We start from the raw sequence: 25,681 nt of genomic DNA, 5'->3' as shown, positions 1-25,681 counted from the left end.
CTGTTGGTGCCAGTCAATGAATAAAGAATATTTCACTTTACCTGGAAAGCTGATCAATACAACAGTTCAATTATCTGTTTCCTGAGAGAAAAATCTCAACAAAGTCAATGTATTATTATAATATTCTACAAACAAAATTTTATTGTTGTTTTATTCTTCAGAACTTTGGGCTGCTAGGGTTGCAGTAAATGTGCTACAGAAATAAACTTGAACTTGTTCCAATGAACTTGAACTTGATCAAAATACAATGTCTGTTGTATCTATTATCCTCTAATCATAGTTTACTTGAGTTTATTATTATTTTTTAAAGGGACAGTGCATATTAATATACATATATAATGTAAATATGCAAGATTATAGCTAAGCTAATTTTCATTATTAGTCCGTTGGCAGGCCAACACAATAAAATAACAATGAGAATAATAATGGAATGAGGTCAAGGTACACAAAAACAACAATAATAAGAAGGAGATAATAACAGGATGACTTATAGTTCAGACATCATCTTCCAACCCTTCTGCAGGACAAGCCCTACCTGGTCAGAAAGCAGGCTGCCACTTTTGTCGTGGTGCTGGGAACCCAGAGCCCACTGGCTCAGCATGTCATCAGCAGTGATCTGGACCGACTGGGCGAGCCAGCTGTCAAACAGAGAGTTGTCCAATGGGAAAGATTTTGACAAACCTGGGGAAAGGGGAAGAGGAATATACAGGGGGAGAGGGATGAAAGGGCATATGTGGAAATAAAGAGGAAAAAAATTAAAGAGAAAGGGGAAAACAAAGCACACATGTGAGGATTTGTACAAACTCAAAAAAGAAAATACAGGTAAATTTGTCCTATGGTTTAATAGACTTGAATGGATTGTTTTTTTTTTTTTAAATGAAAGGTAAAAAGCACATACAGAGCAAGCACACAGAGGATTGTGAACATTTGTACCAGAAGAACTTTTGTCATATTTGCTGAAACTTTTAATTTGGCCTGTCAGTAACATCTGAGACAGTTTATGAAAAGAAATGAAACTCCTTTGTCAGGCAGAGCTAAACCACAGCAGAGATGGAAGTTGTATGCATTCACACCTCATAGATAAAAACTTTCATTTTATGAATACAGAGTTTTATTTAAATCAAAATACTCACTCACCTGTCTCCATTTAGAGGTTGCATGCATGTGGATATGGATGGATTATATCTATAATATACTATACTGCTTAGTCCAATTCAGGGTCGCGGGGATGCTGGAATCTATCCCAGCAATTAGTAGACGAGAGCCAGGGTACACCCCGCACAGGTCACCAGTCCATTTAAGCCAACACAGAGCAACAAGCACATTGGTTACTCTAAATACTTTGGATGGTGGGAGGAAGCCGGAATACCTGGAGAGAACCTACACATACACAGGGAGAACATGCAAACTCCACACAGAAAGGCCGATGTTCCAACCTCCCCCAGCCGAGGCTCGAACCAACGACCTTCTGCTGTGAGGCTGCGGTGCTAATGCCCACAACACCGTGCAGCCCTCTAAATGTCATGCGTTGCATCTGATCTTACTGTAATAGTAAATGATAACAGAGCCATCTTCCTTGTATGTCATAAAGAAAAAAAATAAAACAAAAAAACATGGACATTTACAGTACATGGCTATATTTTAAAGCCAAACATACTGTTTCCTATTCTTAATCAGAAATGAAGATATAAACCTGATTTTAGGTGTAATCCTGTTTTCTGTCTTCTTTTTGAGCGCTGCTTTCTCCACACTCTCTGGTGTGTACAGTATACGTGTTCATGTGGGGGAGCTGCAGCCGATGCTCAATGTTTTAAGTCTTTGCTTGTGTGTCTGTATAATTAGGAGATTTTCATGGCTCCATTTAATCATTGTTGCCAAAGAACTGCATGTGTCTTGCATTTTAGTGTTTCTTGCACTGAAATGCATATTGAGGCTGAAGGAGAACAAAGTTCACCACTGTTTCACTTCTCATATTTACTTCCTAAAATATTTAAAGGTAGAAAGTTAAGGTTGGCCATTAAATGTAGTGGGGTTTAACAGTATGTTTATTTATTTATTTTCACTTCTGTCCTATTTCACTTTGGATTAACAGTTTTATGAAAATTATTTCCACTTGTTATTCACATATGGGATCAAAAACAAACCATTGAAATAAAACTGACACAGTACATTCCCAAACATAACGCCAACCCTGAAACCATGTTTTAACTCAAAACTGACTCTGTACCCATGTTTTTCTGTTTACCAAAGTATCCATTAAGTTGGTGTGCTGACAGATTTTGGTCACCACACCAACTAACCAACCAACAGCACAACAAATCACTATGATGTTTATCCTCATTACTTTTGCATAACCCAACAATAAGATCTGGCCTCTCCCACATTAAGTTAAGACCTGATTGTTCCACTCCACCGAGAAGATTGTTGCAGATAGATGATCTGACAGTTTATGTGATGCATTTAGGGCTCATTTCTGCTGGTTGGAAAATATCTGCTGACTGGATTTTGTGGTTGTTTGGTTCTTCAGGCGCTGACACGGTTTCCTATTCACTGACATTGCTGTGTTTCTTTTTTTCTGTTTCTATTGCTATTTCCCTCTGGGTTTAATAAAGTATTTATGATTTAATGTAATTAATTTCTGTTACCAACGTGGAACAAGAAATATGGTAGCTTCAACTAAATGATCAGTCAGCAAAGCCATAACTGTATATACACACCTGCTGTGTGTTATCACTTTGGAGAGTAAAAAAAAGTGCTGCAACCAGCATTGAAACAACAAAAAACAGTAATGAAGACCTGCACCTGTCAGCCACAGCTCAGGGTACACTCTCTTCAGTCTAGGCCAAAGGGAATTTACTGTAAATACATGATGCTGTGTCATAACACAGCTTAGCTTTTCTCTATAAAACAGAGGAAATGCAGGTGTTACTTAGAGCTAAAACAAAAATCCAACATAAAATGTGTGTTCTTATTTAGCCTTAAACTGTAATTAACCTCACATTTTCAAAGGAGAATAGTTGCCTTTTAACACCCCTTACTGCACAAATAAACATCAGCAGAAATGCCTGGAGATGGGATAAAAACCTTCTCTTTTCTCCAGGTCCTTGTAAATCTTCACTGTCTAAAATATTCTGCTGAGCAGGACAGCAGGAGGTGCTGTTAGGGTGCGTTTAACACCAGCTATGCCACACACGCGCACTGCGAGCCGGTTGTTTCCATGACGCAGCATGTCTCTGCAGGAATCAGGAGAGCTCTTAGGGAGGGAATAGGTGACGGAGGGGAAAAAAAAGAGACAGTGAGGAAGTGTGAAGAAAACAGAGAGGCGTGATGAAGGAAAACAAGAAAAGAGCAGAGAGATGGAGAGACACCTAAACCTGCCATTTTATATTACCTGCATCACAAGACATACAACCCAGGAAAGATCAGTTATGTCTGAAAGAAACTGTTATAAGTATATATCATCAGTTTTAGTCCAGTATCCATGTATGAGCTCATAAAACTGTTGCTTTTCCTTACAGACCCATTCTATTTTTATTTTACATGGCGTATAGAGATCTGCTGGAATAGATCATCTAAGTTTATTTAAGTAATAGCCTTTTATGTCTTAACTTATAGCAGTCATTGGTTTCAGTTATGTGGTTGCTATCGTATTCCTAGGCTCTATAAGCTAGTGTTCTCAAATGTAGTCATGTAGTCATTTACGTATTCAAATATAATGCAAAAAAAATATCTGCTCCTTACTAGGTCTAAAAATGAGGTAAATGCAACCTCCGATTAATACAACATATAACATTGTGTCATTATTCATTTAACTAAAACTAAGTCAAATGCGGAAGCAATCTTCGTAGAATCACCTTTAGCAGCAAATGCTGGCAACCATCGTTTCCTTTATGACATTATCACTGCCTCTGTTCATTACAGCTAGCTGTTCATTACGCCTGTCCGAAGGACTTCTACCTGAGGTCTTCCTGCGTTTTCACATGCAACGTTGCAAATCCTTTGCCATGCCATTGTCTTTTTAGAGGGAAAAGACTTTCTCCTGCAATCCTTCCAAATGAGCCATACTGTCATGAACTTTAACACTTGATATGCTGAGGCCTGTGGAGTCAGAGATGTAGCTCTTGGAATTTGGAGTTTATTTTATTTTACAGTCCACCTCAGGGAAGATAGTCAACTGACTTGACTGCTTTTCGCTTGTAAATAATCTGCCTATTTGTAGAATGATGAACTCACATTGTTTGGGAATGATCTTATAACCCTTCTCAGATTGATGGGCAGCAACAGCTCAGAGATCATTGCTAGTGTCTTTGCTTCTTGGCATTGTGTTAACACAAACTTCAATGCTTCAGACCAGCAAACTGACAAAAAAATCTGTTTTTATAGAGCTGATAACACTTGCTTATGATCAGTAAATAAAATTAATTTGACTAGCAACTCTTGGCTGGAACTGACCCTCTCAATTCCCATGGAAGCAGTAAGGATGGACCTGGTGTTTCCACACAGTTTCTTCATTTTGGCTCAGTTTTAGTTAGATAAAGGACACAATATAATGTGTCCTGTGCTGCTGTTCACCAGAGATTTTATATCTCAAGTTTAAAGACCTGGTAAGGACCAGATGGTTATATTTTGATAATGCCCTGATAAATGACATCTTATATTTGAAATTTGGATAGAGCTAATAAACAGTGTGGGCAGAGGACAGTACATCAGAGACAGAGTTATGCTACATCTTCTTGATCCAAGAACACTGAGAGAAAGACAAAGCTCTCAGAGTCAGGACCAGACTCGACAGAGAACAGATGGCCAGACACACAAACACACATCAAGACTGTGAAATATGAACACATACGGCATGCAAAGACAAACACAGAGACAGCACACTGAGACAGGGAACAATATACTATATATAACATTGACAATGGAGAGCATACATGGACACACAAAGGACTTGTTTATCATGGAAACACGTTTTGTGTGATGAGTCCCCAGCATGTATGCAACATCAAGTTTCATCCTTCAGCAGTCATTTAAAAAACTGAGAAATAGAGAAGGGAAGATAAACAGAGAGGGAGTTTTATAACAGAGAGACAGATGGACAGATATAAAGGACAGATTTACTGTAAAAGACACAAACAGATGAGGGGGACAGCCAAAAAACAAAAAGAAGAAAGATAATATCAGAGCAGGAAGCAAGAGAGGTACAGCAAGCCACTCTCCAGTCCTCTGTTATTATCTGCCTGTTGAGTGGAAATGTTCACTTCCACATGAAAACACTGGGACTCTAAAGCATGAGCATGAGGAACACAATCCGGTTTCATTGTTGAAACTAACTGTATGTGAGGAACTGTCAAAACATGTCTGATTTAGGCCTGAACGATCTCAAGATTAGATCACGATTAAACTTATGTCAGACTTCATGATAAGCATGACAAATTTTTAGTTGATCCATCAATAGAGCCAATGTGCAGCCCTCAGCATACCGCAGCACGCTAGCTGGCAGCAATGCATCTCTAAGTTAGTAGCATTCAAAACGAAGTAAAGAAATTACAAAGGCACTTTTATATTTCTCAATTAACAAACTCTATATCTACAAAGTTTGATAAAAAAATTGTGATAATATTTTCTGCCACATTGCTGAGTTCTAGTCTGATAACTGCCTACTATGTTTTACTGAAAGTTGCATATTTACATGATATACTGTACATACTGGGATGCATCTTCATCATCATCATTCCTATTGATGACAATAATGAAAGAAATAAAGAAGCACTACTGAACTTTAGCAGATTTTCACAGTGATGCGCCCCCTAACAACGGACAGTTCAGCGTCTGCCTTGCAAACCAGTCAGAAACGTGGAGTTTTAAGATGGGAAAGGAACATAGTGCTACTTTGCAATATCATTAAACAGGCCGAAGGTCATAACATATTCATGTTAAACATAAATGTATTAATTAAATTATTTCAACATCATTTCAGACACTATATTTTAGTTTTTAAGTCCAACAAACATGCAAAAAAACATTGATATTAAATTATTTTCCAACCAGCAGGTATGTCCAGTATTACAAAGCAAAATGAGAGCGCAATCACAGCAAGAGTAATGCCTTCATATTCCTCTCAGCTGTAATAACATGTCAGACCTAGAGAGGAATATCAGCTAAATCTGCATATCCCCTCACCTCAACTGACTGGTTTATTCACTCTTACTGTTCTCATCATGCTGGTTTTAGCTCAAACAAGCAGGTGTTTTTATTTTAATTCTATTTTTTAATGGAAAAACAAAACACTGAAGGATGCATTAGAGCAGCAGGGTTGCATCATAGATGTTTTAACACTGACATTAAAATGCACCAACATGCAATATTAACTTTGCAGGAAATGCAAAACATCAACATAAAAAATTGCTTTCATTCACGCTCATGATGCTGTGGGTGTTCAAGTGAGTGATACAAACAGGAAACGTTAACTGAGCTCACCTCGCGTCATGGCGACCTATAATTAAAACCTGCCTGATAAAACATTAGTCACTGGTTTTAGGTGTTTTTTTTATGCAAGATTTTGCATAGACAGTAGATACTGTAATCCATGGGGTATAGCTAGTATATTTAGTATTTTTTATGTGCCTTTAATACCAGCAATGTGACCTCTCTCCTTTGCAGAAAGACCTGCTGCATTACTGGATATGAAATGCTCATTGTGAGGAAGTAAAAGTATTAATTCATTTAGCAAATGAGTGATTATAGGCAAATGAAATGTAGTTATGATATCATAATAATTTAATAATTTTTTATCACAGATCTCTGTTTGTTACACAATGTAGTTTGATACCCTTTCAGCAATCAAGCGAACCAGTGCTCACTGTTCGACTGAAGGAAATTACTGACATCAGAGTCCATTTTGTTTTAAAATGCTGGAGATTATACAGCATTATGGGCAATTATTTGTTTCCTTTATGCAATCTAGTTAAATGTGCAGTTAAATCAGCTCATTATAAAGCTAGAAGAAGATATTCAGTGAAGTATAAGTGAATGTAATTGTTACTGTCTTTGGAAAGGACTAAAAGATGTAGGTAGAAATAAGTGAGCAAGCTTTTGTAATATTTTGTTTTTTCTTTTAGTCAATGAAGTTCATTAGATTCAGCAACGCAGTGTGAGTAGACACTCTGCAAAAGTCTGAAAACAGCACCACTTTATTGGATATAGAATCAATAACAACTTGAGACTTACAATAGACAGCAAGAATGTGCAGTGCTGCCACAGTGCTCTAACTCTAACTTGCTCAAGGTTTAATTACGCTTAAATTAAGGTTAGGAGGCTAAATCTGATTCTGGTCTAGTTCATACAACCCAAAAACCTTCTATACAATAATCTAAATTTCAAGCTTGTTGTCAACACACAAAGCCAAAACCTAAATTTCATACAAGTGTCATGGATTTTGTTACAGAAACAGTAATAGTTGAGCAAAGTTAAGCTTAGCTGTGTATTACTCCCACGAAAATACTGCAAAATATTCCCTCACAGTCATAACTTGCTTTGTTATCAGCCACACACCTTCAGGTTTCATCCTTTGATGACAGCGTGTAGTCTTTGTCCTTTTGATTTTTGCAGCTTTCAGCAACTTTCAGTCATGTACATTTTCTGAGATCACAGGAAGAAAACAAGCTCTGTGTTTTCTGCTGCCTTAAAGCTACCGTCAGTGGGCTGATATGTCCTGTTTATGTAGTCTTGCTGCTTTGTGTGTCTTATGTGTTGAAAGGATGAATGGAATTAGAGAGGACAATTACTCACCAGAATCTCTGATATTAATCATGCACATGCCACAACATTTTACAAAATGCAGAATATTCATATCCTACTGGATCAGGATACAGAAAAAGTGATTATATAATACTAACAATCCTCCTACTTGATGTCCTACTTTTACCATCTATTTACAGCAGATTTTTTTTTCTACAGGAAGCCTGAAGATATGGAAGACTATTTTCTTTTCTTTTCACCCACACAAATACACATAACTTGTGCCCCATGGTACCATGTTCCGCATACAAATGACTCTTTAGCTGTCTTACACAATTTTTAAAAAAACTTACATCAGAATAGTTAAAATATCTTAAACCTACTTCAAGACAATCCATCTTTTCTAAATAGCTTCCAAAGTTTACTAAACTTTGGAGTGAAATGTTTTCCACAAATAAAAGCAATAATGTGTATGATATAATCTGAGACGAAACACTCATCCTGACAGTGTGCTCTGGTTCTGCCACGACCGACAGCACCAGCTTCCATCAAACTGTCACAGCTCTACTGTCCCATGACGCAGCTGCCTCTGAAAAACTTTTAGTGATGGTCTTTTCAGGATGTCAAGACATATGATTTTACAAGCGCAGCAGACATGTGGGAGAGTGTCAACTTTCACAGCAAGCAGAGATAATAGATGGACCTGAACATGTGGATAAATATTCCATTTAAAATCTGAAATTCCATTCTTTGCGAAGAGTCGTTTTGTTATCTTCATCCATGATTTACCACATCAGTCAATAAAATTTCCAACACAGACTCGACCACATAAACTGTCTGCTCCAAGCTGAACATGTCACCTCCCCATGGTGGAGAAAAGAAATGAAAAAACAAACACCCCACCTCCTCCTGCTGCTTTTTGATGGAATAAATGCTTCAGAGTATTTTTTTTAGACTTTTATGAAAATGCCAGTATATTGAAATGTTAATTTGCACCTCAAGAGTTAGGCAGGTGGCTTGTCTCTTGTTGACAGTGTCAAAGCTATAAATTCAGTCAGCAAAGCTGCCACTGTGTCAATCAAATGTATATCAACTGTTCTCCAGCAAGACCCTGAGCATTTGTATTTACACAAATACAGCTAGATGCCTATAAATGACAAATATCTGCATACATATAAGCTGCATGCACCATTTAATATCAGTTTTCAGAGCCTCATATGCAGTGGAAGTGCGGATGAATATCCATCCATCCATCCATCCTTCCATTCTTATCTAAATAGTCATGAGAACTGGAGGACTGACTCCCCCTTTCCTACCAGCAGATACACTATCTGACCACTGCAAGCTATTTTTGAGCTTGTAGCCCAGGGCTTAAAGCTCTGAGCCAAAAATCTCTTAGCATTTCAACTATAGCACTGCTTGCCCTGTAATAGCCATAAAACCGGCCTACTTATTAGTTGTGTTTAATTAGCACAAGCATGGTCAGTCACATGTAGAGTGCTGGTAATGGGTAAAGTTTTTTTAATCAGACTTAGGTACAAATGGATGTAAATGTGTGCCATGATAACCCCAAATGATGATGTGCTGCTGGGTAAAATACTGTACAACACCAACATTGTGACAGACATGTCTAAAACTGAACTTTACATGCCATGCGATGGACTGGTGACTTGTTCAGGTGCTTCTCGCCTGATAGCAGCTGGGATAGACAAAAAGTTTGTGACCAAAAAATTTACAACCTTAAAAATTTTGTCAGGAGCACCTATTCATTATAAATACCTCTTAATTTGTAATGTTTCCCTCCACTTTTTTGATGTTATTGAGTTTTTATATTCTAGTCTTATGATAACTCTGATGTAGAACATGCTAACAGAATCAGGATGCCAAGCAGTCATGGTAGATCAGTGAGAGAGGAACTGGTTTACACTCATGGTCTTCATAAGGGAAAAAAAAATAATATTCTCAGATTTCCAACTTTTATGTATCGGGTGTTTTGAAATTAAATGAGCATTTAGGTTAATTAGCATCAAGCACCATTCCACTGCAACTTCCTTTCAAAAGGACACAGAAATACACAAGCATATGTTCAGCCAATGAGGAGCTTTGATCACTTTGGAAACACTGCAGGGTGGACACCCACCTACACACACACACACACACACACACACACACACGCACACACACGCACACACACACACACACACACACACACACAATATACCTAGCTCTTTAAGCAGGGAACCGTTCTCTGACTTCCATCTCTCCTTTTTCTTCTCTGGACTATTCTTCCTTCTCTCCTTCCCTTTATCCTTCACTCCATTGTGCTTCCTCTTTTCTCCCTTCTGGGTTTTCTCTGCAGGGAGACACAGAAGACAGGCTCAGGTTAGGGATTTAGTTGATTCACTCAATTTAAGGCTGATTCACCTTACGGTGTCATTGGGCCTGGGGGTGTGTTTCTATTCAGCTGACATCTGAGTGATAAAGATGATAAAGAAGATCTTAAAAAAACAATATGTAGTTTTGAGTTTTTCTTTAATTTGTTTTCATTTCCACAAAATACTGTGAGTCCAAATTCCAAAGGATAAATAATAATTTGTTCCTGAATAATTTTATATTAGTTGATTTTAATATTGATTCCGGTGTGTACACATAATTCATGAAAATATATTTTTTATAGGAAAGTAGTGAAATGCTTCTTCTTACACACCAAGCTAACATTTGCTTGGTGGGTATGTCTGTGAATGTCTGTCTCTCCATTATGTGTGCTTTGTTGTCATTTTTGGATTTTTTAAGCCTCTTTTTTTTTGTCTCTCTTTTTTAAATTCAACTTGTGACACTGGTGTCCCATCCGTCAGTGAGAGTGCTCAGTGACTGGTTGTTTATTATAATGAATGAGTAAATGAACTGGTAAGCAGCAATGGCAACAGAAAACAAACAGACAAATTGACATGTCAAACACAGTCTCTTCTCGTTTGTCCATAAATTCTCCATAAAAAGCAAAACTTTCCTAAAGTCACGGTTTTGTGTATATGAGCCCTTAAACTCACTGGTAAGCTCTAAAATTTCAGCAGGCAAAAATATTTGGTTATAATTTTCTGTAAGAAGGTATCAATCATTAGACTTTTAAGTGTGGCTTAAATATCCTGAAATCATTCTGGGCAGGAAACCAGTCAGACTTGATGTACAAGGGCAGTTAGTTGGTGGGATAAGCTGCAGACAAGGGCCTCATGCATAAAGCTGGCGTAGGAACAAAAACTGACATACGCCAATCATAGTCAACTTTTGGGATTTATAAAAACCAAACTTGATGGGAAAATGTCCCTACCTCCACGCAATTCTGACCCTCCATTCATTCATTCATTCTCTGTACCGCTTGGTCCATTACGGGTCGCGGGTAAGCTGGAGTCTATCCCAGCATTGACAGGTGAGAGGCAGGGTACACCCTGGACAGGTCACCAGTCCATCACAGGGCCAACACATAGGGGACAAACAACCATTCACACTCGCACACACTCCTAGGGAGAATTTAGAGTAATCAGTTAACCTAACATGCAGGTCTTTCTGACCCTCCAGTACGTACAAAATCTAGAAAAACAGGAAATGGTGACACCAGCGATGCAGAATACAATCAAGGAAATGATGTGATATGTGAGACATTTGTGAACAATCAAATATTACCTTTCACACCACATGTTAGATATCAAAGTTGTTTGCAGAAATGAATAAGAATGCACATTTGATATTAATACCCCTAAGAAAGCACACTTGGAAAAAAAACCCAGACAAAGGGAGAAGGGGAGATGATGGTAATCAGAACCTAAACCACTATTATATGTTCTGTCATTGTGAAACAAAACTTACATGTTATAAAATACATCCAGCTAAACAAGGTAGACAGTCATGTAGCAGTCAGTAAAACAAAATGTGAGATGTAGCTTTGGTCCTTCATTCCAGCAGAACGGCATACAGACCGGAGGCTGGAGGTCTAGAAGTGAATGCAACGCTTATACACACAAGAGGTGGATTTCATTTTATTTATTTATTCTTACACAATACTTTTTTATTTTTGTCCTAATTTCTGTTCCTGCAACTCCTTGGCCACTTCGTTAATAGCAGTGATTGTGTCCCTCTGCACTGCCCACCCAGCCCACCAGCAACTAGAAAGAAATATTATTTAACACTAAATAAACTGCTACCAATCTGACATGTATCTGTACATATTTAGTTTATAATTAAAACAAATGACTAAATTACTGGCATCAGTACTGTCATTTAGCAGACGCTTTTCTCCAAAACGACTCACCCCTGTGGGATTCAAACTTTGGTCTCCCACATGGGAGACGGATGCCCTGCCGATAGATATCCAGCTGCACCATCCAATGCCTCTGCCACGTCTTGCCTTCTGACACGGCGTTGACAGTATCTGCCGCCTGCTACCCTCCTCTGCCTTTCTGACACTGGTAACGCCCCCACCATGCCCACAGAACAAAACCTTTTTACATTTTTCATCGAGGTCCATCAGGATCTCAGTCTCACATTCTGAAAAAATGGAAATGATATGATGAATATTTATTATAGGCGTTCACCTGACCTTTTATAGCCAACACAAGGGCGTGGCAAGGCGTTCCCTCATGTGCGCCTGTTTTAGAGTTGATTCTGATTTATGAACATAAACAGGCGTAGGACTTGTGTGCCGACGCTTTTATAAATATAAGTTTTTGTGCGTTGTATTTCCCTTTTTCTTACGTACACCACCTGTAGTTTGCTTTTTTACGTACAGTTTGATAAATGAGGCCCCAGGTCTCTATGTTCCACCACAGACACAAAGTCCAAACAGCCCAAAAATACAGCCTGAAAAGTCCCTTTGCAAGATTTCTTTCTGCATAAATGCAAAAAGCACGGCAGATTTGTTTTTAAAGAAGCTAGCATCCAGAAATAGTTTGGCTCCTCTGTCTGAATATTTCTGGACAATTCAGTGATAAATGCAGATTTTTATTAGCAATAAGTTTTATTTCCATGCAGCTGCAATGACAGTGTTTTTATTGCTATACTTCATGATTCTGAAAACTGGTGGCAGCTTTTTACCCGCGTGGCCTAACATGACTTGCCTCCTAATGAGCTTTGGTGATGGAGCCACAGCTCATCTCCATTTTTACTGCTGCTATCCCCAGATAAAAATGAGATATTTGGGATGCATGGCATTGCTTGGTGCTAAGCTTGTTTAGTATTTTCAAGTTTAAGGGAAAGACTATCTATGTGTACCCATGTGGCTTTGATGAAAGTTAACTCAGATAAAAAATAAAACAAGGACTAGCTGCAGGGCTGTGTGAGTGCATCAGAGTAGAGCAAATGTTTGTATTTTCTTGGCTGGTACTACATTAAAGCTTCTGTAAGAGACTTTACTTTATTCCATTTACCATAACGATCAGCTCAAGGAACTGAGCTTATGTCACTCTGAGGTTGTACATTCAAGAAATGCATGGAACATGGAAAATCTTCAAGAAACTTCCTTTACTTGTGTACTTCCGATTGAAGCAAATTCTAATTCCCAAGAGTTCAGACATAATGTAAGGCTAATATTCACAGACACAAAAGACTGTTAAAGCATTTATTATGTACATTCCTGGAGCTGTTGTTGCCCTGCAGCTTCCTGGGGTTGAGAAACTTTCTTTTAAACTTGTCCTGTCCAGCATCATAGCAAGCAGAATGATGGTTTGGCTGCTGTGTTGTGCCAAACAAATCTGCTTTCCCAAGGGGAGCTTTATGGGTATAAGGCTCCTCTTGATTATCAGATTTTTTTTCCTCATTTATTTATTTAGAATAATAGCTTATCCTTTTTCTGCCATCTCCAGTCAGGTACACCAAAATTATGTAAATTCAGAAATAAAGAGTGAACAGAAATGAAAAGGACAATTGAGAAAAGAAAGATGAGATAAAGATGCATCAGACTGAAAGCTATGGCCCTTAAATCCAGAGACACCAGACAACCAACTGCTGCACCTGTACAGAAACACAACAGAGGCCTTTACAGGAAAACAAAGCTGACAATCATCAGGAGCACCTATAACAGATGAACAAGCTGGAAAAAAAAACATCTATCACTGCAAAAACCAGAGTTCCAGAAACACACACACAGACACAAAAACCCAAACAAAAGTAGCTCTTAGTGTATAAATCCACAGGACAATGCAGTGACTGGGTCAATATACAGAATGTGAGAAATGAAGTGACCAAAGTGGTCCTGAGACCCGGGCGATCAGCAGCGATAATGGAGCACAAATTCCAGCCACCACAACACGAAGACGACCATGCAGGATGGCGGCAGAGGGGCTGAGAAACTGCACTTTTTAATTCCAGCCAACGCATCACGTCACAGCTTTGTTTTGCTTTGCTGGAGAGCGTTACACGCCGGCAACTGGATATTATCACAAAACGGTTGTTTTGTACCCACACCTTGGTTGATTCACCAAGGAAACCCAAAAGGACGTTATCAGAGAAAGCAAAGAAAAGACAGACAAAGTGATAAAGCAAGTCGACATCAGACATCAATGACCTTTACTGACGAAGAGAATTCTCAGAGAAGAGACAGGAAGCAAGATGGATGTCGTCTTAACCTTGATTAAGTTGCGCAAAAGTGCAAAAATCTATTTAGTAGTATGCTGAACCGCATAATCAACTAAAAATCCTTAAAAACCTTTCTCTATTTTTCTGTCACATGTGGCCAAGTTTTATTAGCTTTGTTTGTGTTTAGGGACCATGATTCTTTATATTACAGCCATTAGGACCAGGCAATACCTCAAGATTTTCAAATATATCAAGACTTTATCACAAGCACTATAGAATGAAGCAATATTGTTTATATCGAGATATAAGTGATTGTTTTGTGTTAAAAGTATCTTTTATTTTTGCATTTTGCACAACTATTTTTGTTATGGTCATTGAAAAGCTATTTTTATTCGTTTTGTTTTAAGAGCATTTAATTTATTATCGAGCTACTTTAATTTCAGTTAACTCTTTTAATGTACATGTGCTTCTGATCCTTAATAAAATATATAGTATGTATATGTATATATTTAATATATACACTCGAGACTCTAAATTAGAACAGTCTCTTTGGTTACTTGACAACAAAATTATATTGAGATATACATGGTACAGTGTGATTCAGATAAAAAAAATATTGAGATACGAAATTAGCTTAATATTGCCCAGCCCTAAAGGCCATACAATAATTAGCCTATAGCGAGACCTCTGACAACACTACACAGGCTTGTTTATTTACTCGAAGGACTCCCATCCGATCTGCAGTTTCAATAAAGCTATAAACTAGTTTAGATGTAAACACAGCTCCTGACACATGTTCATATACTGCTGCATTGCTTGACAACCAAACATTGCAGTTGACCTTTCAGGTGGACTGGGGTCTATACAGAAAACACACTTCCGCTGTTTAATAGGCTCCAGGTTGTGAGCATTATGACACACACACTGTATGACACACAACAGAGTCCTGCAGAGAGCTTCCCTGCTGTGAGCTGTCCTCTCGCTCCAGGGGGCCTCGCTCACACTCACCAGGTATGAGTGAAGCAGGTAACACAACAAACACTGATATAGTATAATACCATCTTGCAGATATATAAAGTGTAGCTTTATTTATCAAATCTAATTTGAGAGAATTTTAATACATTCTTAACGGGTGGTACAGTGCAGTCAAGTACACATTTCGACAGTAATTCAACCATGGCAGTGATAAATTACCTGTTAATTGCTTTTTGGGATGCGTTAAACATCCCAATAGTGTGTGTAAAGTGTGAAAAAACCTTTTAAAAGTTCTCTGCAAAGTGACAATTTATTTGTGTTTGGTTAAGTACCAAACAGTGGAAATCCTGAAGTTCATTTACAAGAAAATGAGCATTTTTTGCTTGAAGGAATTAATGATCATAATAGCAACACTTTTCATCCAATCATCACAGCGATAAAGCAGCTAATAGTTTAAGCTAGAGCTAAATACCAGTACAATTATCAGCCGTGACATGATTGTACATCTGAAAGAGAAATAACTGGAACCATAAACACATGCATGCTTAACACACATGCCTGCACAAGCAGCATGTAAGGAAACAACGCAGACACATGCAGTCACACTCCGGTGAGTCCCACATATAGAGCACAGCGATGATCTCCCTCATTCTCTGACACAGGAAGCCCTTATTGTTGAGATGTCTTGTTGAAACAGGCTCCTGCTGTTTACACAAACAGTCCTGACTGCATGCCTCACTAACTCTCCTGCCACTGAGAATATATAGATGAAAGTGTGTGTGTGTGTGCGTGTTACCATGCATCAGTGCAGCAGGTGGGAGCTGCAGAGGTTTATTTGTTTTGCTTTTGTGTGTATTACAGAGTGAAATAGTAACCAAGACCTGACGTCTAGTTTGAGTAACTTTAGGTTAAAAGAATGCAAAGTTCATTAATTGTTTATTTTCTAATTTTCTACAATTCAAAATGAGTTATTTTAGAAAATACACTAATAACAATTCCTTTATTTATGTAAGCAGCTCATGCAAATGTCTTACTTTTCTCACTCTGTATTAATAGAATCAGCCGTCCTCAACACCAGATGTTTGAGCATAAATGGCAGACTGGAACCAAATGTACCATATTTAATTCAGTCTGGGGATGTACAAAAGCTATATCATCTGGAAATGAAAAGTTTCTGTCCAGGAGTTGACATATTTCAGTCAACATAACTGTAGGAAGTCCGTTATTTTTTTTATGTACTAGTGATATTGAAAAAGAGCAGCTATATCACACACAGTGTGATCCTTTTTAAAATTATATGCGTGTTGGATAGTACAGTAGATGGGTAGTGAGTTGTGTGTGTGCGGCTGTCATATCCAGCAGTAGGCTGTCCTCATGCTTACTTTAGCATGGAGGAGCAGGACATGCATGAATGGAGCTAAGAGGGACCACAGAGAGATTTCACACTGTGACGACCCCTCTGTGCGTGTGCGTGCAACAGGGAGAACATTGAGTGTGTGGAAACTATAGTTTAGTAGGAGTACAATATTTTAAAGTTTAGCAATGAAAGAAAAGTGGAAGGACATTTGCAAGTGTTGTGTTTATGTGGACCCTAAAAATGTTCATTTTTAAAATGGATATTTATGTTTTCAAAGGTTTCTGAGTTTCATGTTGTGCTAGCTCTTCAGAAATAAAATGTGAGTTTAAAAAGAACAACTAAAGGTGCAAAGACATCAGTGAAACAGTGTGCGTGCTTATGGAGATGAGGAACAGGGTGTGAAGCTTTACATTAAAGTTCATGAACAGATGGCTGGATTATCATCTTGGTTTGGACAATGCTTGGAAAAATTATTTTTGTTAAAATATGCTTGGTGTTAAAAAACAAAACAAACAAACAAAAAAAAAACAATTTGATGGAAGCTATTAACTCATCTGAGCTTCAAATTACTGTTTGCACCTGGCAGAATTAGGACTGAAGGGAAATAAATCTGACACTGAAGTAGGATGTGTGAAGGACTTTAACTGGTTTCAGTTTGTTAGCTTAAACTTGGGATTTTTTATAGTATTTTGTTTTTTTAAGACATGTTTAAACACTGAGTAGTTTTCTCACATACTGAAGTGAGAAAACTACTCAACTGTCAAATGCTACAAACTGAACACTTGTTTTTTCTTCTATTTTTGGCTTGTCCCTTCCAGGCTTCTCTAGTAACACGGCGGTGCAACATGGCAGAGAAGCAATAAAGGCGACCTGCTGCTTTTTTTAACAAAAGATTGATTTTCTACTGCGATAGTCATAACGCATGTCTTCCTGTATAAATCTCCCCGGATACATACACCAATAACAAAATACATGATAAAACATGGAGACTAGAACATTTCTGCAAACATTTTGCAGGGTGCTGCTATGGCCCCCCCACAGGCAGAAAACACATCTGAAGTCATCTGTTGTAGCTCCATCACTGTGTTATTCTTTCTTTTGGCTGCTCTTTCTTTCATTTCCGTTTCATTGCACCTATAATTATTTATGTAAACATGGCAACAGTGCACTTTTTTCTTCTTGCGTCAGTTATTTGTCAAGATATTGATAATCTTATTAGATATGATTATATTGGGGGCAGCATGGCTCAGTGGGTAGAGTGGTCGTCCTGTAGCCCAAGGGTTACCTATTCGATCCCGGCCCGCAGAGCTCATGTCGAGGTGTCTCTGAGCAAGACACAGAAGCCCTAATTGCTCGTGGTTGAGCGCCTTGCATGGCAGCTTCCACCATCAGTGTGTGAATGTGTGTGTGAATGGGTGAATGTGACGTACATGTAAAGTGCTTTGGATAAAAGCGCTATATAAGTACAGACCATTTACCATTTATCTGTGGCTGTCCTTATTTGACCTGATAGAATTAGCGTCGTGTAGTGAGTCTATTACCAGCTTTAGCTTAAATTTCCAGTCTGATCCCCTCATTATCTTCAACTATTCTTTGATATGATGCAGAATTTTTTTACTGCATCCCACACATATGAAATATAGACTTCCTTTCAGAAATTTAAAACACTTAATGGAAGTTTTAACTTATCAAGAGAAAATGGATTCAAAGTAAATTATCAATAATTCTTTCAACTAATTTAACAGGGTGGTTGGAGTTAATGGTGAATGGGCCAACCGCTTCACTGAGTTATCACATAACTTGTAACATGAAGTCTAAATTAGTATACTTACTTTACTAAACCATACAGACATTAAACAGCTCAGGAAAATGTAAAAATCTGCAGCGAGTATGGTGTGTTTATGACATCTTTTGACGATCTGTGCTTTAAATGTTCAAAACTGTGGATGACCATGTCCTTAAAGATATATCCCTGTTTTCTGGTTTTAGTAATCCTGTTTCAGGAATCCTTCTTCCCCATCTAAATGGGGGTGTTTGAAGTGGTTGTCAAATAGTGTATAGACTGTAAATCCCACTGGTGCTTCAAGGGCATGAGGAATTAGAGTGAATACTGGTGGTGTACTGTATGAGTGGATTATTTGTTTCTCTCTCTTTTTTTCCCTTTTTCTTTTACAAAGAGGATTTCTAAAATAATGCAGGTAAATCTACAAGATGTCTCTCCCCCTTTTCCAATTTATTTTATGGCTGTTGCTGAAACTGCAGAGCCCATTAACTCCAGGGGATCTCTGACAGATCTCCCAGTGGGAACGCTTCTCCACATACCTTGTAAATTGTAATTTCTTTTTTTTTTTGTTTTGACAGAGGCGCCAACTTATCCTGTAATCTCCCCGGGTCCATTTTTCCACAGTTTTACTTTTTACCCCCCTAATCTGATCTTGTTCTTTTATATGTTGTACAGATTGGTAAAGGAGGAAAACCAGTCTTTGGGTTTTCAAGGACGCCAGCAGGCTCTGCTCGAATGTGGGGAAAGTTTCCCCCTGCAGGTTGTAATCTCTACAGAAATCCAACTATCAGCAGGGAAAACCTTCAGTGTGAGTTTTTGCCTCCTTTGTCTCTATATTCTGTCCTTTCACTCCATCTCTGCAATATGATTCTTTGCTCCAAACCTCCTTCCCTCTCTTGTTTAGAAGGTTCAACAGCACCAGGGGATTCATCTTTTTGAAGTGTATGATTAATTTTCTCTCTTTCTAGGTGCACTGAACTGCATCGCGTGTATGTGTGTGTGTGTTTGTGTGTTACCACCATGTCCCATTTCTTACCTGAGCTCATTAGTGCAACGAAAGTTTTTTTCCTTGCCCCCACCTTCTCTTCTGTCCTTTCCCACTTTTTCATACAGTCACTCCTTCAGTTTCCCTCCTTCTCTTCCTACTTTCATCTCATTACCTTCTTGTCCCTTCCCATCCTACCCTTCCTCTGTCCTTGCTTCTTCTGTCTTCCTCAAACTTGACACACATACACTTGTGCACACACTTGCGGAAAGCAGATCAGAGAAGCCAATAGTAACTGCTGTCAGCTAGAATATAAATGCTGTACACTTTCTGAATAACAATAACACTGAGTCTCTGCGTACATTAAAAAAAATGCTTACACATACACACTTCAATATACGTTATAAGTCTTTGTGCTTTAATATTTTTATCTGGTGGTTTATTACACACAATCTCCTGAAAAGTTGTCCATGGAAAATCTTTGGAAAAAAGGACAAAATAATTGAGTGGTGATTAGATGAACCACCAGTCGAGCTATGGCTGTAGGTCAACCAGGTCTTTGATTTGACTACTGCTGTTGTGCTCAACTTTAGTGTAATAGTGACAATATTCCACAAACAAAAACAACTGATAGCAGTTTTAGATGAACTTGGTTCCATGTCAAGTATTGGCTGTTCATCTGGGTGATGGGTGCCTCCCCCCACCTCTCTAGGAGCAGCTGCAATTCGGTCCAGCCCCCTACTTTAGAATAAACAGGATGGATGGATGGAAAGTCGAACTAACAACATAACTCCAGCAGCTCCCAACAGATCACACAAAAACTGAAAACAGAGACTTAAGGTGCTGTGTGTTTACATACAACCGAGATGTTTCTGTAGCCCACCCTTCAATAGTGTTACTCATTTACTTCATAATACAGCTGTTTTCATACCTGCTTTCATTGCTGTGTATTTACCTTCATTTTGATAGAATATTTGTGTACAACTATTTTAAAAAAATTTACATAGTGTTACATTTACCTTGTATATATCAGATACTTTTTCAGGTTAAATCATATCTTTGTATGTTTATTCCAAATTTAAGGATTGTATTTGTGTATCTGGTCCATCCTTGTGGCAACGCAGGTTTATTTTCTGAGAGACAAATAAAGCAGTATTCTATTCTAATTTAAATTTAGTTTAATGTCATGTAAATGTCCTGCGTCTATCACTGTTGGTAAATCAAACTCTTCCTGAAGCCAGCCAGTTGAAGAGCAACAGCTCTGTAGGTGCTGTATTTGTTGATCGCTGTCGCACTTAAAACTGATGCATGGCAGCAAGAACATGATGATGATGATGGTTACTGTGATCTTACAGAGCTTGCAAGAAACCAGCAGCATTACCTGTTGAGTATGAGGTAAGGGGCTCTGTTAGGTCATAGTAGCTCAGTGAAGTCTTAGTTTAGGTCAGGGGTGTCCAGCTCTGGTCCTCAAGGGCTACAATCCTGCAGGTTTTCGATATGTCCCTGCTCCAAAACCACCTGACTCAAATTACTGAGTCATTGTGCAAAACTTAATAGGCTGTTGGATCTATTTAATTTGTGTTGAAGCAGGAAACATTGAAAGCAGGACAGCGGCCCTCGAGGACAGACTTTGGACACCCCTGCTTTAGGTAGACATTTCTGTTACCCCCCCCAGGTAAGAAACACTAAAGATATTAGACATAACAATTATTTTCCATTATTTTTATTGAAAACTGCTGAAGGAACAACTTTATAACTATGCAGAGCTTAAGTTATATTAGGATTTTTTAATTGTAGGTACTTTTCAGGTACAGACTTACAATGATTGTATCTCTTACCACTGATGTGTGTGGTTTAACCCTTCATACACAGCTGGCCGTGTTAATGTTTTTGTTTTGTTGAAAAAACCTGAAAAGAGTTTAATATAGAACTAACAATTAAACTATGGCTGTAGTCTAATTTCAGTGTCACACACTATTGCTATAACCTGTTTGTATAAAAAGAAACACACTTGCTCATGAACTGTCTGAAACAGGATGTCAGATAAGAAAACCAAAATAAGATGGCAGACAAAAAAAAGACAGGAAGTAAGAGCAACAGATGGAGCAGAAGATGATTAAAGAAGAGGGTAGAAAGAAATGGATAGTGGAAAAGTGAAGCAAAAGATGGTGAGGGACAAGACAAATCATTATAGCAGACAGCCTCATCCTTCACTCTCTGCTGCTCCCTCTCACAAACACTCACACACCAACTATCCTCTAATCTAACTCCTGTGGCACTGTGAATAGATACGGCTGCTTAGCGCCGGCAGCACAGCTCCTGGTACCTGATGGCAGCAATCGGCTGAGTCAGCAGCCCAGCACTATATGGAAGTGTGTGTTTGTGAGCGTTTGTGTATTCTTGGGAGTGTGCGGGTGAGTAACATGGTGGGGGTTAGAAAGAGAGTGAAAGTGTTTGTATTTGATTTACTCGAGTTGGTAGATGTGTGTGTCGCCTTCCTGGAGAATGAAGAGCAGAGCAAATTTAACTCCAACTACACACACACACACACACACACACCCCCCACACACACATACACGCATACAGCCCCAAGAGCAGACTAGCAGAAGTTCACAATCATTACCATGCCAGCAAGACACTCCTGGTATTACCATGACAACAAGCTTTCACTATCATCACTGTGTCAGCTGCAGGTCACGACTCCAAACTAAAAAGGATTCATATCGTCTACATAAAAGCCATCATTCACAAACAACCGCAGCTGGGAAATGGAGCAGCATTTATACAAAAATATATATCATACATTATTCAACTTTGTTTTAAAGATCATATTCAGTGAATGTTCAGTCTTGTGCCATTCAGCCATCTGTGTGAATGTTTTAGGTAGTTTAGATTGTTGTCCATCATACAGTGCCGTCAGGGAGGCATTTCATCAGCCACACATCCACTCTGCAACATGTCAGCAACCTCAAGTAACAACTACCGTCCACAACAAGAGGAACAAAGAGTTCTGCACCAGATGGTCTGGCCCCCACAGAGCCCTGATCTCAACATCATGAAGTCAAGCTGGGATTACATGACGACAGGAGCAACAAGAACACTAAATCCAGAGAACAGTAGCAATAGAAACCTGCCTGCCAAATAACTTTAAAGTGTGTGCAGATGTAGTTCAGAGAAGGGTTTGAGATTAAATTACAACATTTTCTTTTTGTTCTCCATCTGAGGCAAATATACTATTTGTATATATAGATATGTTATCTTAATCTTTTTTTTGTGCTTTTTCTTTTTTTTCTAGTTAAAAAAGAGACATTTAAAGAAGTAATCTCAGAAACCCAAATCAGAATTTTATAAGGCTAAACAGCTTAACTAAAAAAAGAAATCCACATAAATATGCCTTTAAATGTTGCTACATCTTCTGCATTTCCACGTTTTCTAACAATGATCTGAGGACTGACAATGATCGTTTCAGCAGCATCAAGCCAGATGTTTATTTTTACTAATATTTTTATACCTGCATTCAGTTAAGAGACAGAAATCAGTGACTGGAGTTCATGTTTGTGACAAATAGGAAGGCAGGGGGGGAGAAACAGAATATGTGTGTGTGTGTCTCCGACAGAGATTAGGATCAGGTGTCTTAAATTGCTATACTTTGGTGTGTGGAGGCTTATTTTATCTTTATTTTATGTATAAATTGTTATTATGCACAGGGCTTTGTGTTGCACTGGGCATGAAAAATGCTTCATAAATAAAGTTTGATTTGGTTTTGATTTGATTGAAATGTTATCAATGTGGAAAGTTTTCAGGAACTTCTTTTTCCTTAATTTTTTTTACCCTAACCAAAACTATCTTTATGCCACATTGTTAGAAAACCTCTTATATATAGTAATTTGCAGATAGCATTTAAACTGTGAGCATCTGCACAGCCTTTAGAAAAGCTTTTGATGCCCAACATTTATTTAGATTCAGCTTTAGAAGTGATCCTTAATATTTTATAACCCGTTCTTGTCTGTTCTCCGTTTACACAGCTGAACTACTGACCCGATAAACTGATAGTCTGATCTGAAACACTCAGACAAAGTATTGGAAGTTCTGCAACAGTCTGGGCTGCTGTGGTGAGAAGAAGGTTGACCTTATTTAAATATCTTCCTAAAAAATGTTGATCTTCATTCAAAGTTTGCTGTTACAGCTACACTTTGTCTAGTTCCTTTTCTGAATGGCCAGTTTAATCAGTGTGTGCAACATTTTTATATGTCATATAAGCATTGTGATGAAGATGATTCTATTGTGATGAAGACGACTATATTTACAAGTAGCAAGTTAGCCACTTCTAGGATAAACTACAACAAGCACAAACTGAGCTACCAAGTGAAAAATATAAACATTTATAAAAGAAAAGATACATATGACTAGGTGTTCCTGCTAAGATTATTATTATTTTGACCAGATATCTGACCAACACAGTTGTAGAAACTCGACCAGCGACTCTTCTTCCCCCCTGCTTTCCATCTCAGTGCAGCAGCTCAAAATGCATGAAGGTCAGTCATCTGAGTAAAGTGGATAGAAAATCGAGCTCCATTTATGTGGATGGTGTGTGTCACAATATGCGGCTCAGCTATTATTCCAGCAGTCTTTGCTGCGCCAGTGTCAAGTGTGGCCTGCTGTGTAAAAATGATGACAGACCATTTCAAAAACTGTCCTCCCACTACACTCAGGCAACAAGGGTTTGGATGTAACCGTTATACACTTGAGCTTTCCAAATGGTACTTTTTCTTTTGGAGGGGGTTGAAAGAGTGTGTTGCTGGCCTTAGCTCCAGTGTTGAGTGGGTGAAACATTACTGGGTTCAGATGACTCCACTACAGACTCACATAATGTCTCTCTTACCTCCAGCCATGTCCTCTTCCAGTAATTGTATCTGCAGGTGGAAGATCTTCTCCTGGAGGTCGCACAGGCTGTGCTTCATTTTCTCCCTCCGTGTCACCATGTAGCACAGATTACGCACCTGAAACAAAACACCCGTCAGTATAATAACACAAGAGAAGATGATATGCTTCATCTACGCTTCAGGATGATTTACTGGAAGGATGTGTGTAAAATGACAGTGGACTTAGCGGATGGAAAAACTTTGCTATGACTACCAACGACCAGTTCACATCCACCGACAGGCAAACGTGATGACACTGGTCGTATCTGGCTCAAGTGGTGAAACTCAATCCATAAAGTCACAGCAATGTTTCATTTTGTAACCATGAATCTTTAGTTTATACTATATCTGTATAACATTTATGACTTTCAGCTTTTTATTGTGCTTAACAGCAAGACAGTCCCAGACACAAGAGCCACATGGCAAATTATCATAAAAACACAAAAACACATGGGAAACTAATACATAATTATATTTATGGGTGGGATTTATGGCTTTTTGAAGGGAGCTGGATCTTGAGGAGCAGTTCCTTGCCAATCAAAATACTGGCTCAATCTTATATATGTTTTTTATTTTTAATTAATCAGGGGTAACTCATTATTATGAAGGACTGAATCACTGGTAGCAATTATGAGGTAAAACTTGGATCAGAATAATTCAGACATACACACCTCACCACTAAATACTCTGTTGGTGGAAATTATTCAGAAATATAGTATATAATTTAATTTGGGTTGTGTTTTCATTGCAAGAGTTCCATAACGTGGCTATATATCCCCATGCTTTGACAGTGAGATCATTATTTTAGATTTTGTTTCACCAAAAAACTTTGTGGCACAACAAAAATTAAGCAGGCTAAAAGTAATTTCTGTGCAAATCTATTTTACTTCAATTTTTTCCGAACAAAAACATTTTAGTAAAGCAAAAACTCACAATAGATAAGAATGAGTAAAAAATATGTACTTATAGAAAATCTACAATACAAGATAAAAAAAATAAAAAAAAATATAAAGAAAATAAATGCTAAATAAAATGCAAAATAAAAATAGAATAAACTAGAGCAACATAAGTAAAAAACTCAAAAAAGTTTTGGATAGAACTCAGTATTTGTTTCCGAACAATACTTTATACACATCAATTCATGATGAACATTGAACTCCCATGATGGCACTCACGTGTTACGTGAAGGCAGCGTGTATCATTTGTAAATAAAAGAAATGACTCGCAAATAAACGACTCACAACTGCGACTCGGTTCTCATCATTCATTTGAAAGAGCTGTTCAAAAGAATCGAGTCGTTCCCGAATGTTACATTTTTATTTATATTTTCATATTATTGACATTATTCAACACTATTT

The 25,681-nt window shown here is 38.1% G+C and overlaps 1 protein-coding gene across 2 annotated transcripts in view; it reads right to left on the bottom strand.

The window, feature by feature from the left end:
* The window catches only part of jade2 (jade family PHD finger 2), a 226,410-nt gene that overhangs the window by 2,672 nt on the left and 198,057 nt on the right, over positions 1-25,681 (bottom strand). The window contains exons 11-13 of one of the 2 annotated variants that reach the window (XM_042007961.1): positions 24,284-24,401; positions 9,959-10,090; positions 536-681 (exon numbers count right to left, since the gene is read on the bottom strand). In XM_042007961.1, coding sequence (XP_041863895.1) covers positions 536-681; positions 9,959-10,090; positions 24,284-24,401 — 396 coding nt within the window. The remainder of the gene's footprint in view (positions 1-535; positions 682-9,958; positions 10,091-24,283; positions 24,402-25,681) is intronic. The other variant, XM_042007963.1, reaches the window with a different exon arrangement.

The sequence above is a fragment of the Melanotaenia boesemani genome, chromosome 15 (assembly GCF_017639745.1).
Source record: "Melanotaenia boesemani isolate fMelBoe1 chromosome 15, fMelBoe1.pri, whole genome shotgun sequence".
Taxonomy (NCBI): Eukaryota; Metazoa; Chordata; class Actinopteri; order Atheriniformes; family Melanotaeniidae; genus Melanotaenia; species Melanotaenia boesemani.
This window is presented reverse-complemented; position numbering and strand designations above follow the sequence as displayed.